Source organism: Priapulus caudatus, unplaced genomic scaffold, assembly GCF_000485595.1.
Source record: "Priapulus caudatus unplaced genomic scaffold, Priapulus_caudatus-5.0.1 Scaffold362, whole genome shotgun sequence".
Taxonomy (NCBI): domain Eukaryota; kingdom Metazoa; phylum Priapulida; class Priapulimorpha; order Priapulimorphida; family Priapulidae; genus Priapulus; species Priapulus caudatus.
This window is the reverse complement of record NW_014577423.1, coordinates 175,509-188,602: the sequence shown is the minus strand read 5'-3', so window position 1 is coordinate 188,602 and position 13,094 is coordinate 175,509. Positions and strand designations below refer to the sequence as shown.

At 47.1% G+C, this 13,094-nt stretch overlaps 1 protein-coding gene across 1 annotated transcript in view; it reads right to left on the bottom strand.

The window, feature by feature from the left end:
* LOC106809538 overlaps positions 1-9,152 on the bottom strand; it is a 26,833-nt gene extending 17,681 nt beyond the window's left edge. The window contains exon 1 of the mRNA XM_014812635.1: positions 8,735-9,152. Coding sequence (XP_014668121.1) covers positions 8,735-9,144 — 410 coding nt within the window. The 5' untranslated portion in view covers positions 9,145-9,152. The remainder of the gene's footprint in view (positions 1-8,734) is intronic.
* Positions 9,153-13,094: the final 3,942 nt, after the last annotated feature.

Here is a 13,094-nt window from a genome sequence, read left to right as displayed (position 1 = left end):
CCCACCAAGCCGGACACGCGATTGTGGTTCACGCGATCGTGGCCGGGGCAGCGCAGCTAGGGGCGTGCCCTCCTCTCCCCTCCTACTCTGCCCTGTTTCCCCTTCACCGCGCCCTCCCCCGACACACCTCCACTATCCTCCTCCCCAACAGAAAACGATCTACGACTACATCTACGCTACTCAAATACTTTTCTCCTCCTTCCTCATCATCATCTTCAGCTTTACCAATGGCCAGTGCTAAAACAGCTGGTTGCATAGGCTCTGCTTACAGCACTCAAAACAATTTCATCATCATCGTCATTAATCATCATCAGGATTTAAATCCGCGCGATGGCCGGATTTTCTACATTAGTATCACAAGATAGCGTCCAAGAGGGGCGGGCCACCCGTATGACCCGGTAGTCTCCCCCTATTAAGGCCTGTCCGCCTTGTCCAGACCCCCAGGGGTGCGGGTGTCTTTCACCTATGAAAGGGACTCCCCACCCATCGTGGGATCAATCTGACATGTTAGAACATTTAGACCCTTTACCTCTTCAGTATGGTCCGTTACACATCGGACCCCAAGCCTCATGTCACACTGGACAAAACCCCTCCGTTCATCTGTCGATCCATCCATCCATCCACAGTAACTCCAACCTTCTATCCATCCCATCTGTCTACACCAGACCACAAAAACCCTCTACCCCACCGTCCATTCAGTTTCCATCCACACTGACCCCACACTCTCCGTCTGTCTGTCCATCCAATCCATCTGTCCACCACTGCGACTTCCCAAAACCGCTTGCCATCTATTTGTCCGTATATATAATCCATCTACAACTGGACCCGTCTGTCCCACCCATCCGTCCATTCACATTGGTGCGTCTTCGCGCGTGACATTCTCCCGTTGGCCAAGTAGATTTCAAATGCGTCTTAATGATCGAACGCCCCTTTTGAAAGATCGTGTGCAGTGACATTGTGCTTCGTCTCGGCGCCTCCCCACGGGGCGACGTTGAAAGAAACAACGACAACAAAACAAAAAGACATCCCTAATGCAAACTACGTAATGGCAGTGCATTTGTGTTGGCGTTGCAGGTGTCCCATGCTCGTCGGACTTCAGCCACTCGGAGAGCGACGCGTCGCTAAACACTTTCTCACTCATCCGCGCACACTTACCACATTTGAACATTTCCGTGTCAGAGCAGTGCCGCTCTCTGCCGCGTCGCTCACCCAGCGCGCAGCGTTCACGGCCAACGACAGTTGTGTCATGCGTAAACTGACACGCGATCCGTTCGCTATCGTTCCAGTAAGAACAACAGATCTTTCCGCGCAGCGAACAACCAATTCGTGAATCGCGATGTTTAGCGAACCGCTACCAAAAGAAAAACAATTAATTATTTTTTTATTCGCTACGTTCGAAATCAAAGGTCGCCGAACGTCTCTCCGGCGGGAATAATGATAATTCTTGTGCCGTCTCTCAGACACTGACTGGCATCTGAAAACGTTTTCTAACATGTTAAAAACCCGGGTGTGCGGGAGATACTGGCGGCAACAGCACAGCTACCCTGAACGTCAGTTGGCATTGAGCTATTCATTCTTACCCTATCATACGCACGCACCGCACGCTACGCACGCTACGCACGCACGCACGCACACACACACAACACCGTGAACCGGCGCGCACACGTACACTCACACGTACCACACAAGTACAGAACAAACCTGTATGATGAGGGGTCACTCTAGGGAAATGCGAAAGCGATCTTTATAGACAGCGTGGCTGTTCTATACAGTTGTGCCGCTAACGACAGGTTGTGACCTCACCTAAGCTCGTTGAGTGGTGACAGCTCCCGCGATGTCTTACACGCAGCCGTGGCGCCCTCTGACATCGGACGCGACGGCATTACTACTGTATAACACGCAGACATTGGCAGCCCTCTGTCATTGATGCAGGGGTTGTGACAGCGTCTGCTACCGCCTACACGCAGTTCCGCGGCGCCCTCTGTCGTCAATGCCCTATCTTAATTGGCGCACACTCACGGCACAAAACCGCGCACACCGGCGCCGCCACCTACGATGCGACAGTCGATATTACTCGCGGCCGCCACCTACGCGCGACAGTAGCTACCGTTGGCACCACCTACGCGCGACAGTAGTAGTTACTAGTGGGCCACCTACGCCGCGGACAGTAGTAGTTACTAGTGGGCCACCTACGCGCGACTGGGTTGTAGTTACTAGTTTGGCGGCCACCTACGCGCGGACGAGTAGTAGTTACTAGTGGCGCCACGCTACACGCGACAGTAGTAGTTACTCGCCGGCGCCACATTATGCGGGGACACTCTAGTTCCTGTCTACTTCCGTCGCTGTTTCCCTGCCGGTATCCGGTCTGAAATATAGGCGACGGAGCAGCGGGCTGGCCGGCCGTGGCGCGCCGCGCTGCTCCGGCGGCAGCATGGAGCGAAGCGGCGGGAGGTAGCTTGCCCACAGCGGCACGGTCTTCGTCGTGGCGATCTTGGGAATTCTGGCACCCAGCTGATCGGGTGGAGACTGCAAGAGACGAGGAGGAGGCTCTTGTTGAAGCTGCATGCAAACATGCCTTCCCAAACGTTAATGATTTTGAACGAGGAAGATGGAGAGGTGAACAAACGCAGAAGAGAAGATAAGGGAGAGACGAGAGAGAGAAAGAGAGAGAGAGAGAGGCGGAGAGAGAAGAGAGAAGGGAGATGAGAGAGGAAGAAGAGAGGAAAAGAAAGAGAGGGAGAGAGAGCCGAGCTGAGAGAGAGAGAGATGAGAGAGAGAGGAGAGAGACGAGAGAGAGAGAGCAGAGAGAGAGAGAAAGAGGGAGGAGGGGAGGCGAGGGAGATGATGGAGGAGGACGGGAGGGAGGGAGGGCACGCGCCGCGTCGGGCTCGCGCCGCATATAGATATACAGTTTAGCGCCGATAGCCTTCGAAGCATTCGGCATTGGTCCGCGTATATCCACCACACACAGACAGTCTACGTTAGGCCACCGAGGCGCGACTTTACGAGTTGCTGGGTTTGGTTAGATCTGCGGCAATTCACGGAGAGTAGGCGTGGGGCCAGGCACACGCGCCGCATTTCATCGACGACTAACTATGGCACACATGCCCCTGCGTGTGGGGTTGTTGCGCAAGGGGCACTCGTATCGAGAGGGTGGGATGCGCTTGGGACGAGACGCAAGCTGAGGAGGGAGGGAAAGAGCGGAGGAGGGAGGGTGCATGGTGGATGGTAGTTTGCCGAGCGATGTAAGCGTGTGGTGAAGAACGCGGAAAACGAAAAGGCCTGGACTGCTGTGTCCATTGCATTGCTTAGCCAGTGGTAACATTGAGAGAGAGAGTGAGGCGAAAACGGTGTATTAGTGAGTGTGTTGGTTTTCCATCGGAGCTGTTGAATAGGATTGGAGATGTAAACAGTGTGAAGCAGGAGCAGCAAGACGAGAGAGACAAGAGATCGATTAGAGCGAGAGAGGCACGAAAGAGAGCTGGAGAGAGACGAGATGAGAGAGAGAGCGGAGAGGACGAGAGAGAGAAGAGAGAGAAAGAAAGAGACGAGCGTGGGAAGAGTATGGAGGGAGGAGAGAGGAAGCGGAGGGAGAGAGGGAGAGTGAGAGGGAAGAGAGACGGGGCGCTAGACCAAGAATGGTTAGGGCCAAAAGAAGAAAGACAGGAGAGAAAGCGAGAAGGGAGTAGGAGTTCACAGAGAGACGATATGTGGAGCATTCCCCACGAGGGCAGCACTCATGGTAGGCATAGCAGCCGCAACAACCAAAACGGATTCCACACACAAGCACACGGACGAAGATTAAACCCCGTTCGACGATTACACGTTTTTAAACACCAGTAGATGGCGGCACCGCTGTCATCGGCGTGTCGCTGCTACTTACATGTGAGGGCGGAAGACCAGCGCTGTAGGGCGAACACCTGACCTGACGCGCTCCCTACCGTTCGAATATCACCTGCCGACAGAAGAGCGCAGATTTACGGTGGTTTTTTTGCTAGATCCGAAATGCAGTGATGCGTGAGGGATTGTAAGGCAGCAGGCAGAGATTGACCGAGGTCGACTCAGAAACAAAAATTTGAGGGTTTCCTAATCAATTGTTTTTTGTTGTACGTATTTTTTTTCTTGTTAGCAGCGGGATCTCATATCTCTATTACACTGCGTTCCTATGGAAGAACTTTTTCTGTAATCCTGTTTCTGTCAATTCGTCTACAAGACAAAACAGAGTTTCATTGTTTAAGACAATGATTAAGACTAAATTTGTTTTCTGACAACAGGCCCCTGATGGACTTCCTTCAGGTATACGCGGATTACGAAGAAAGACACACGAAAAGGACAGAGATGTACTTTCTATCCGAGTACCTCGAGAAGCACCGCTGGCTCTCAGCCAAAACTAGTGCCATAAACCCAATTTTCTTCGCTGAAAATCAGGGGCCCGTTGTCAGAACACCAATTACGTCTTGAACACTTCAGTCCCTTTAACATTAACTTCCAACCTTCGTTAACCGCTGACAGAAACGATCCGTTAATGTTACTGGAGAATCAAAAAATCCTCGCAATATTCCTCTTAACTTCTTACGAGAGTCCCAGACGCCTCTCGGTAACTTTAATATGAAGTTGAAAACGGAAGAGCGGATTTACACTTGACGAATTACAATGCTTGTAGTGATACGTAATATCTTCCTATAATAATGAATATGAATAGTGTCACCATGACACAGTGCTAGCCACCACAACAACAAGAACAAAAATGGAATCTCTGGTGGATGGAGAAAAGAAGTCCAGTTTAATTGAGCACACGCACTCAATCGTACAGTGTATAAAAGCGAGAAGAAACCTAATATAACCTCCTCATAAATATACTCCCTTATAATTTATGCTCCTACCATTATTAATTCCACTGTTTAATTATATTAAGTGAAATAATATTATATATCAGTGCTCGAAATAAGAAAAAAAATGTCCGGTTGTCCTGCGGACAAACCCAGGCATCAAATCAGGTTGGTCCGCAACGAATTTCTGTTTGTCCCAGAAAATATCCCCAAATCTTCCTGATTTTGCAATCACATAATAATATGGTCAGAAAAACACCAAAAACAGTGGTCGTAGCCAGGATTTTTTTGAACAAGGCGGGGGCCAAAATCAGCGAACTGCGCAACATACGTGGATGACTTAATATTTTAATGGCTCCTCCGCCTCCCTCTCCCACAACCTACGGCTCCGCTACCTTCTTCTGCCAATCTTTGTTTTTTGGGTGCTATGCGAAAAGGCGACATGTTTTGTTTTTCATGTGTTTCTCATGCCTCCCAAGATATGTAATTGTCCAGTGGGCGGATCTAGGATTCAAGGAGGGGGGTTAAACAAAGCGGCGGGGGGGTACCCTGTATGGGGTCTCCTCCCCCAAATAAGATTTTTTGAAAATGTTTAGATCGCATGGAGATGGTATTTTGCCGGCACTTTTGAGTTACAATGTTACAGGCCTTCATTCTGAACTACGACAATTCTCTTTTTTTTAACTTCTTGGATCAACATGAATCCCCACTGTTGTTTATGTTTTGCCATGGGCAAGAGCCTTCGGAAAAATTCAAAATAAATAATAATGGAATAAACAATACCAAAATGTCAGGCGGTTGAACTTGGCTGGGTTTTGCTGGTTCCCAAATCGAATTCACCTCTCATAAATCAGAAAAACCTGACATATACCGAAGTGTTGGAACATAGCAGCTGGTATGCGTTCGCTTGTCCCATCACCATTTAGATTAATGGCGGTGGCCGGGCCAGGCTATATTAGTTGCCTCTTGGAAACCACTTGGAGGAAAAACATCAAATAAAGTGAACGGTTTGTCGTCACCATTTTTTCTTTGGTTTGCTCCACCCGGGACCAAATGTCTTCAGCGGACTGGTTAGGTTGTCCTGGCGCAAATTGTGGTTGTCTCGGACAACGGACAACGTATTTCGAAGCACTGGTATATAAATTATTTAGATCATTTATAAACCAAAATGAATTCACAATTTGTGGACGGTAGATACCTATACCCGCTTTGAGTTCTCTTAGCATAAATCATTATATCATTAACAATAATAATATAATAATAATAGTATAAATCACTAATATTGTTTCATAGCAGGAATTTCGGCATTAAAGATATTGGTCAATGAAATCTTGTAAAAACGAACCAGACCGAGTGTGATTGCACCACAGACTGTTTGTTATCTGCGTGCGCCTATTAATCATGCTATATAATTGCTAAAAACCTACCTAATTTGCTTTGTTTTTTTTTTTAATATTTCAAACCCTAGCCCTTATTGCATTCACATACCAAAAATTGAGCAAAAATTCGTTGAACCTGAACTGACTATGGCAAATTGCCATTTTTTGCCAAAAAATTACCATGTGGCTCGAAAGTATCGTCGATGCGCGGTGGCTTCCAAAAATAGGGACGTTTTAATCATGGAGCATGAGCAGTAACAACTATACCCAATAGTAAGTCCGACGTCACTCAAAAGTGTCAGTGATGACGTCACCAGATGCCGGTGGCATTGAACAACGAAATCCTACATGGCCTTAAAACTACCCATGTCTGTTTCATTGCTACTAAACGCGTGGTACACTTAACTGGCAGTGTTGTGTTTCGTGTACCGATTGTAAATATCAATGCTGAAGTCTTAACAAATTATTTGACAGTTTAATTTTATAAATTTAAATTGTTTTTTTAGACCACTTAAACGTATATAACGTAGAACCATAACGATTTTGCTACCGATGCTTTACAGCTGTCTGCAGCCGCACCACTCGTATGTGTTACCAGGAGGCGTACGCGACAACATTTTCACCGCGCAACGGTTAACGTGGTTTATGGACGCAGAGTTGGGACATCTGATGTTTGTAAGAGACCACGGCGATGTTGTGCTTAGAAACAACCACGCTTAAGACCGTCACACTTCGGTACTCTTAATTTCAAAAATTTGGGTCAAACGGTTTCCTGAGTTAGTCCGTTTGACCGCTAGCCAAATTCGTTGACGGGACGGGACGGACGTACGGACGTACGGCAGGACGTACGACGGACGGTCAGCGGACGCAGACGTTAATAGCTTGGGGTGGTACCTGGAGTTCGGAGCGACGGCCTAGCGGCCTATAGCTCAGCTTGACATGTGCAAGGCGAGCTAAGAATGTGTTTTTTCTTGAAAAACCCGGTGTGGTGCACATCTCATATCCCAAATGTAGGGTCTAGGTCCAGCTAATATGAACCACAAAACGAAGGTACATCGTTTTTCGAATTAATATAGAGAACAGCTGATAAGATGTCGACAATAATTGGTTTTTTGCTCTTCAAAGGGATCGATTTACTACTAGGTTCTAGGGTATATTTTCATTTAATTTTAGGTTATTAGTTGATTTGTGGGTTCCATTACGTACTAGTGATTGTAATTAGCGCTTTTAATGTTTTATGTGGGTTCTTGTTCTATTCAATTACGCCTTTATAATATGAGTTGTAAATTATGATCTCTTAGATATAATAGCTCATACAGTATTCGATTACGAACGACTTGGGTGGCGCCACTCAATCGTGTTCCACCGATTCTCGTTATATAGTTTGCTGCAAAACACACACTTTGATTCCGCACGCCACAGATGTGTGTGTCCTTTGAGCTATACATTCGGAGGGTGAACTGTTCTATATTATTAATTTAAAAAGCCAAAAGGATCTTGTAATATCGTCATGTGTTGTAATTCAATGACGCAAAGTTACGAGGGCATTGATTACGATCCGTCTTAACTCGAGTTGTATAACGTATTGTGGAATGACAAGTATTTTGCTCTGTATAAATGATTGCCTCGCTTAAATGTAGTAATCAGTTGTGCAGCGGCCACGTTAAATAGCATTTAGGCTATAAATATTTAATTTGCACTTTTGTGATTAAGCCCTCAGCGTCTGTAATCAGCGTTTTGCTTGATTCCGCGTTGCACGTTAATGCTAAATATGACACCAGCTCGTGTTCTGGTCATAGTGTAACCAGAACAAGCTTGTGATCTGTCCATACGTGTAACCAGACAACAAGCTTGTGTTTCTGTTCATACGTGTTAACCAGACACAAGCTCGTGCTTCCGTCATACGTGTAACAGAACACAGCTTGTGTTTCTGTACATACGCGTGTAACCAAACACAAGCTTGCTGTTCTGTCATTACGTGAACCAGGCACAAGCCTGTGTTCTGTTATACGGGGTGTAACCAGACACAAGCTGTGTTCTGTTCATTACTTGTACCGACACAAGCGCTGTGTTCTGCTTCATAACGTGTTGTAACCGACACAAGCTTGTGCCTTCCGTTCATACGTGTAACCAGACCACAAGCATTGTATTCTGTTCGATACGTGTAACCGGACTCACAAGCGCCTGTGTTACTTGTCCATACGTGTAACCAGACACAAGCGCCTGTGTTCTGTCCATACGTGTTGTATAACCAGACACAAGCTCGTGTTCTGTTCACACGTATAATGGTGAGAAACGTTCACGTGACAGATTAGATTGGCTACAATGATTAAGCTCGCAAATTTCGTGTTAGCAAGGAGCTAAATATAACTATAGCGTAGTATATATTATATAATATTTAATAGCTTATAGCTATATATATATATATATATATATATATATATATATATATATATATATATATATATAGCTATAGCTATATATTTAGCTCCTTGGCGTGTAGTAAGCGATGGGCGCGTTCCTTACCCGATGAACAGACACATGGCGTCCTCGATGGCTCGGTCGTTGTACTCGCTCAGCTCGCAGCTAGCGCTGAACGCTCGGCCACGCGTCTTCATGTGCGGCTGCGCGGACGCGCACGGCTCTGCGTAATCAATAGGTAGGACAGGAAGGTGATGGAAGCCGGTCGCCGTGTGTATGCACGGCAGACTGCTCGACATGTTCAGTGGTCGCTGCTGCTGCTGCTGCTGCTGCTGCTGCCTCGCCTGCGACAGACTCGAGCGCGAGTGCACCAGCTCGGGACGCCGAAAGACGCCCGTCTGCTTATACTTGTACATGAAGTAGGACGCGCCGCAGAAGAAGGCGCCGATGCCGCAGAGTATTGGCCCGATGATGGCGTACATCTTGTGGTGGTAGAGCCGCGCGTTTCGGCCCATGTAGCTCATCGTCGCCAGCGCGATGCCGACGGACAACGCGCCGATGCCGGGAAAGATGAGATAGGAGGCGACTCGCTTGTAGAAGATAATCTCGGCGTTGACCTTCGAGCGCTGGCGCGTGCGAAACAGCCGCCGCACCGTGCGCTCCTTCTCCTGCTGAAGTTCGAGGTCGAAGATCTTCTGCACGTTGCGTCGATCTGTCACTCCGCCGATCTGCATTTCTGCGCATGAGATCGCCTAGCGAGCGCGGCGACATCGTCTATCCACGCGTGCGCACCCTGCCGCCCACCATGTTCGCTCTTTCGGCTCCTGCAACGTGCCGAATGTGTCTACTTTATATTTTTTTGTTACATCCTAACGCGATTTATCGATGAAATTTGACTAACTAACGAACGTACACAGTAAATTCAATAGTTTCCACAGGGCTGGCCGTCCCCTAAGCGATTATCACTAGATAGGCCTATAGATTATTACTTTTATTATTATTATTGTTATTATTATTATTACCTCCGCCAAAGGGTTTGCAGGAGGTTATGTTTTCACCGGCGTTTGTTGGTTTGTGGGTTTCTTTGTGTACACCGGATCTAATTAATTAATTAATTAATTAATAAAATTTTCAGGATAGGTCAGAAATGAGGTAACTTAGAATTGATTACATTTTCGTGGTGATCCGGATCCAATTAATTAATTTATTAAAAATTGTTTACAGTGAGATAATTCAGCTGCCTTGGCGGAGGTCTGCGCTCTCCGAGTGCTCTAGTTATTATTATTATTATTATTATTATTATTATTATTATTACTACTACTACTACTACTATTATCATTATTATTATTATTATTACTATTATTATTATAACCATATGAATACTCTACACGAATTACTCGATTACACCTCTAGATCTACTACTATATACAAACTATTACTCTACTACATTACAGTCGATTAAATATCATATGCCGCATCGCTTAGCCACTAATTTAGGAATCAGTACGCACGCTGACGGGCCGACCTGCGTACGTTGTATATTGGCTTCAGTATATTTACGTGCAACCTTGCGACTGGAGAGGGTTAGCAATCGCCTCACAACCTAATGCGGATCGGGGGCCACATGGGACCCTGTGTTCTCACGTAGACAAACATGATCCCGCTTCATATAACAACTCATTTAGCTCCGTTTATTCTGCCGTAGAGAAACGCTCTACGCACGCTGTTTGGGCCGCATGTATGTGTCCATTAGGAATCAACGAAGAGCACCATGAACCACAGTGAACTACGATTTGCAGTGGCCTTCAATGGCGAGACGTGGCGGCCTGGCGTTGCCACGATGCCATTGATCGTCATGTGCTAGAGTCGTTCATCGTCGCACCGTGTACTACGGACACATACTACAGTCCAAGCTGTGTTGCAACGTTCACACACGCGCGCACTCACGCAGGCATACACGCACAATATTTATCGCCTAGCTCTTTCACTCTATCATAAGACTGTTTATCTCGCTCACTCGCTTCTTACTCGCTGTCTCGGTTTCTATCCCCGTCCATTCTATTCCTCTCTCTCTCTCTCTCTCTCTCTCTCTCTCTCTCTCTCTCTCTCTCTCTCTCTCTCTCTCTCTCTCTCTCTCTCTCTCGCTGTATCTCTATCTTACCTCCCCTCCCTCGCCTCCTCTGTCTATCTCTCGCTTCTCTTTCTCTCCGCTCTCTCCATTTCTCTCACACACACTTTCTTTTTCAATCGCTCTCTCTCACCCCATTCTCTCTCCATCTCTCCATCTCTCTCTCTCTCACCCCATTCTCTCTCCATCTATATATAGTATACTATATAATATATATATATATATATATAATATATATATATATATATACTATAATCTGCAACCCTTACGCTGCATCGATATACGCTCTCTGTGACTTGTTCGGAAAAAAACACATTTAATTCCTAAACATTTTTTTTGCGAGGGAGCTTAATTGACACAACAAGTGCCCTATCGCTTGTGTTGGTCAGATCAATACGCTGGTCGTTGCAAAGCAGCGTGGTTTGTGTCCCTTGTCATTTGTTTTTCGATGTCAAGCACATGCAGTGGTGTCAGGCCGAGAAATACGTATACGTACACGGGAACTTGGGCCGCCTCAATAATTACCTGATGGTAAATAAACACAAATTGCATTTACCAACAAAGTATTAATGTTTACGCACGCTCTATTGCCTAATAATTGCATGTAAGGGCGTTTAAATGTTTCTCTGCAACACACAATCTTTCCGCACGCACGCCACCGTGCGTAAACCCGTTAGGACTTTGGTATAGTAAATACAATTTGTGTTTATTTACTATCGATATACTGTTGAAACGGCCCAAGTGCCTATATATACGGACGCGCGTCATATCCCACCATATTGTGACGCCAACATAACGTGGTTGTCAGGTTTATTAGATGTTGAGTGGCGGCATTTCTCATTAATAGTTTTGCTGCCAAATTTCGCACATGTATACACGTTCACGGCGGCCACCTTTATAATAGGTGTATTTTAATGGTTTTATGTCAATACATTTTAAAATAATATGGGAACGTATTCGTGTTGTTATACCCGATCATATACCTTAGCATCGGAGATAAAATGAGTTCGTAGAATCAGAACAGAGCATTCATTCATATTGGAGAACGCGTATTACCGAATCGCTATATACGCATGCATTTTGCACTTACCGGAACCAATCCTGTCTCCTTGGTCGAACAGCGTACAAAAAGCGTGTAAACTCGGTGACACGCGACACGCGCGAAGCAAGGATACACTGATTGGCAGTGCGCATAGGGTTCACAGCAATCCTGCCAGCTCGGGTGGCACGAGGATGAGAGACAAGTGTGTCTATCACAATAGCTACGCGATTCTGAAGTTTCCACCCACTCTCTCTCGCCCGGCGAATACGAAGTTTCGGCCGTGCAGCTGCGCTCGGCTTGCCTTAGCAAACATATATGGCGGCCCAACTCAGTTTCGAAGCAGAAAGAGGGGCGAGGTAGGCGAGAGGGGAATTGCATCGAATCGATAATAATTCGTGTACGCGAATGCACGTTGTCCCAGGAATCGTGATTCGAGAAGCGCTCTTCAGAAATCGACGAGCTTCTCTGGGCTCGCTCGCATCACAGCCTAGCCAACCCGACCACCGACGTCCGAGTCACCTTGCTATTATTTCCTTTACGCAGCATCAGCCATCTCTGCGCGTGCGCAGAGCGAGAGAGAGAGAGAGAGAGAGAGAGCGCGCGCTCTCTCACTGGAAGCGATCCTGCATACAAACGACGGGGACAATAACAGCGCCTCTTAGCGGCCTGTCCCACGGAATTTGATACGACGCTGCTGTTGACAGAGCAATATCAAACCGAGTTTCTAGTTAATTGCCGTCCGCTCCCTCAGCGCGCGCGATGGCAGTTAGGCCACGACAAGCGGGGGCGTGCGTAGCAGAGATATGCGTGAGATATGCGTCGGAGCATCGTCGTTACTGAAGGTTGTAGGCATCGCTCTCGCGCTACCCGTCGCAAATGCCTCGTAACAAGCGCGGCACACGTCGAATGCGTTATTTTTATGCACGACCAGAACGCACGTATACACTGACCGTGGCGCTGGCGGACGAATCAAACGAGGTAATTTGTTTGTCCGTGGCGAATGAAAATAAGTGAGATTTTGGAGGCTGTACGCAGAGGAAGCGTGCGCGGTCTCAGCTGGAGACGCGTGAAAGCAAACATACGACGAGTGAGGGGCATGAGAAAGATCGAGAGAGGGGGGACGAATAAAGGAGGAGAGAGAGAGATAGAGAGAGAGAAAGAGAGAGAGGAGATCGAGTCTCTCTCTCTCTCTCTCTCTCTCTCTTGTGTGTGTGTGTGTGTGTGTGTGTGTGTGTGTGTGTGTGTGTGTGTGTGTGTGTGTGTGTGTGTGTGTGTGTGTGTGTGTGTGTGTGTGT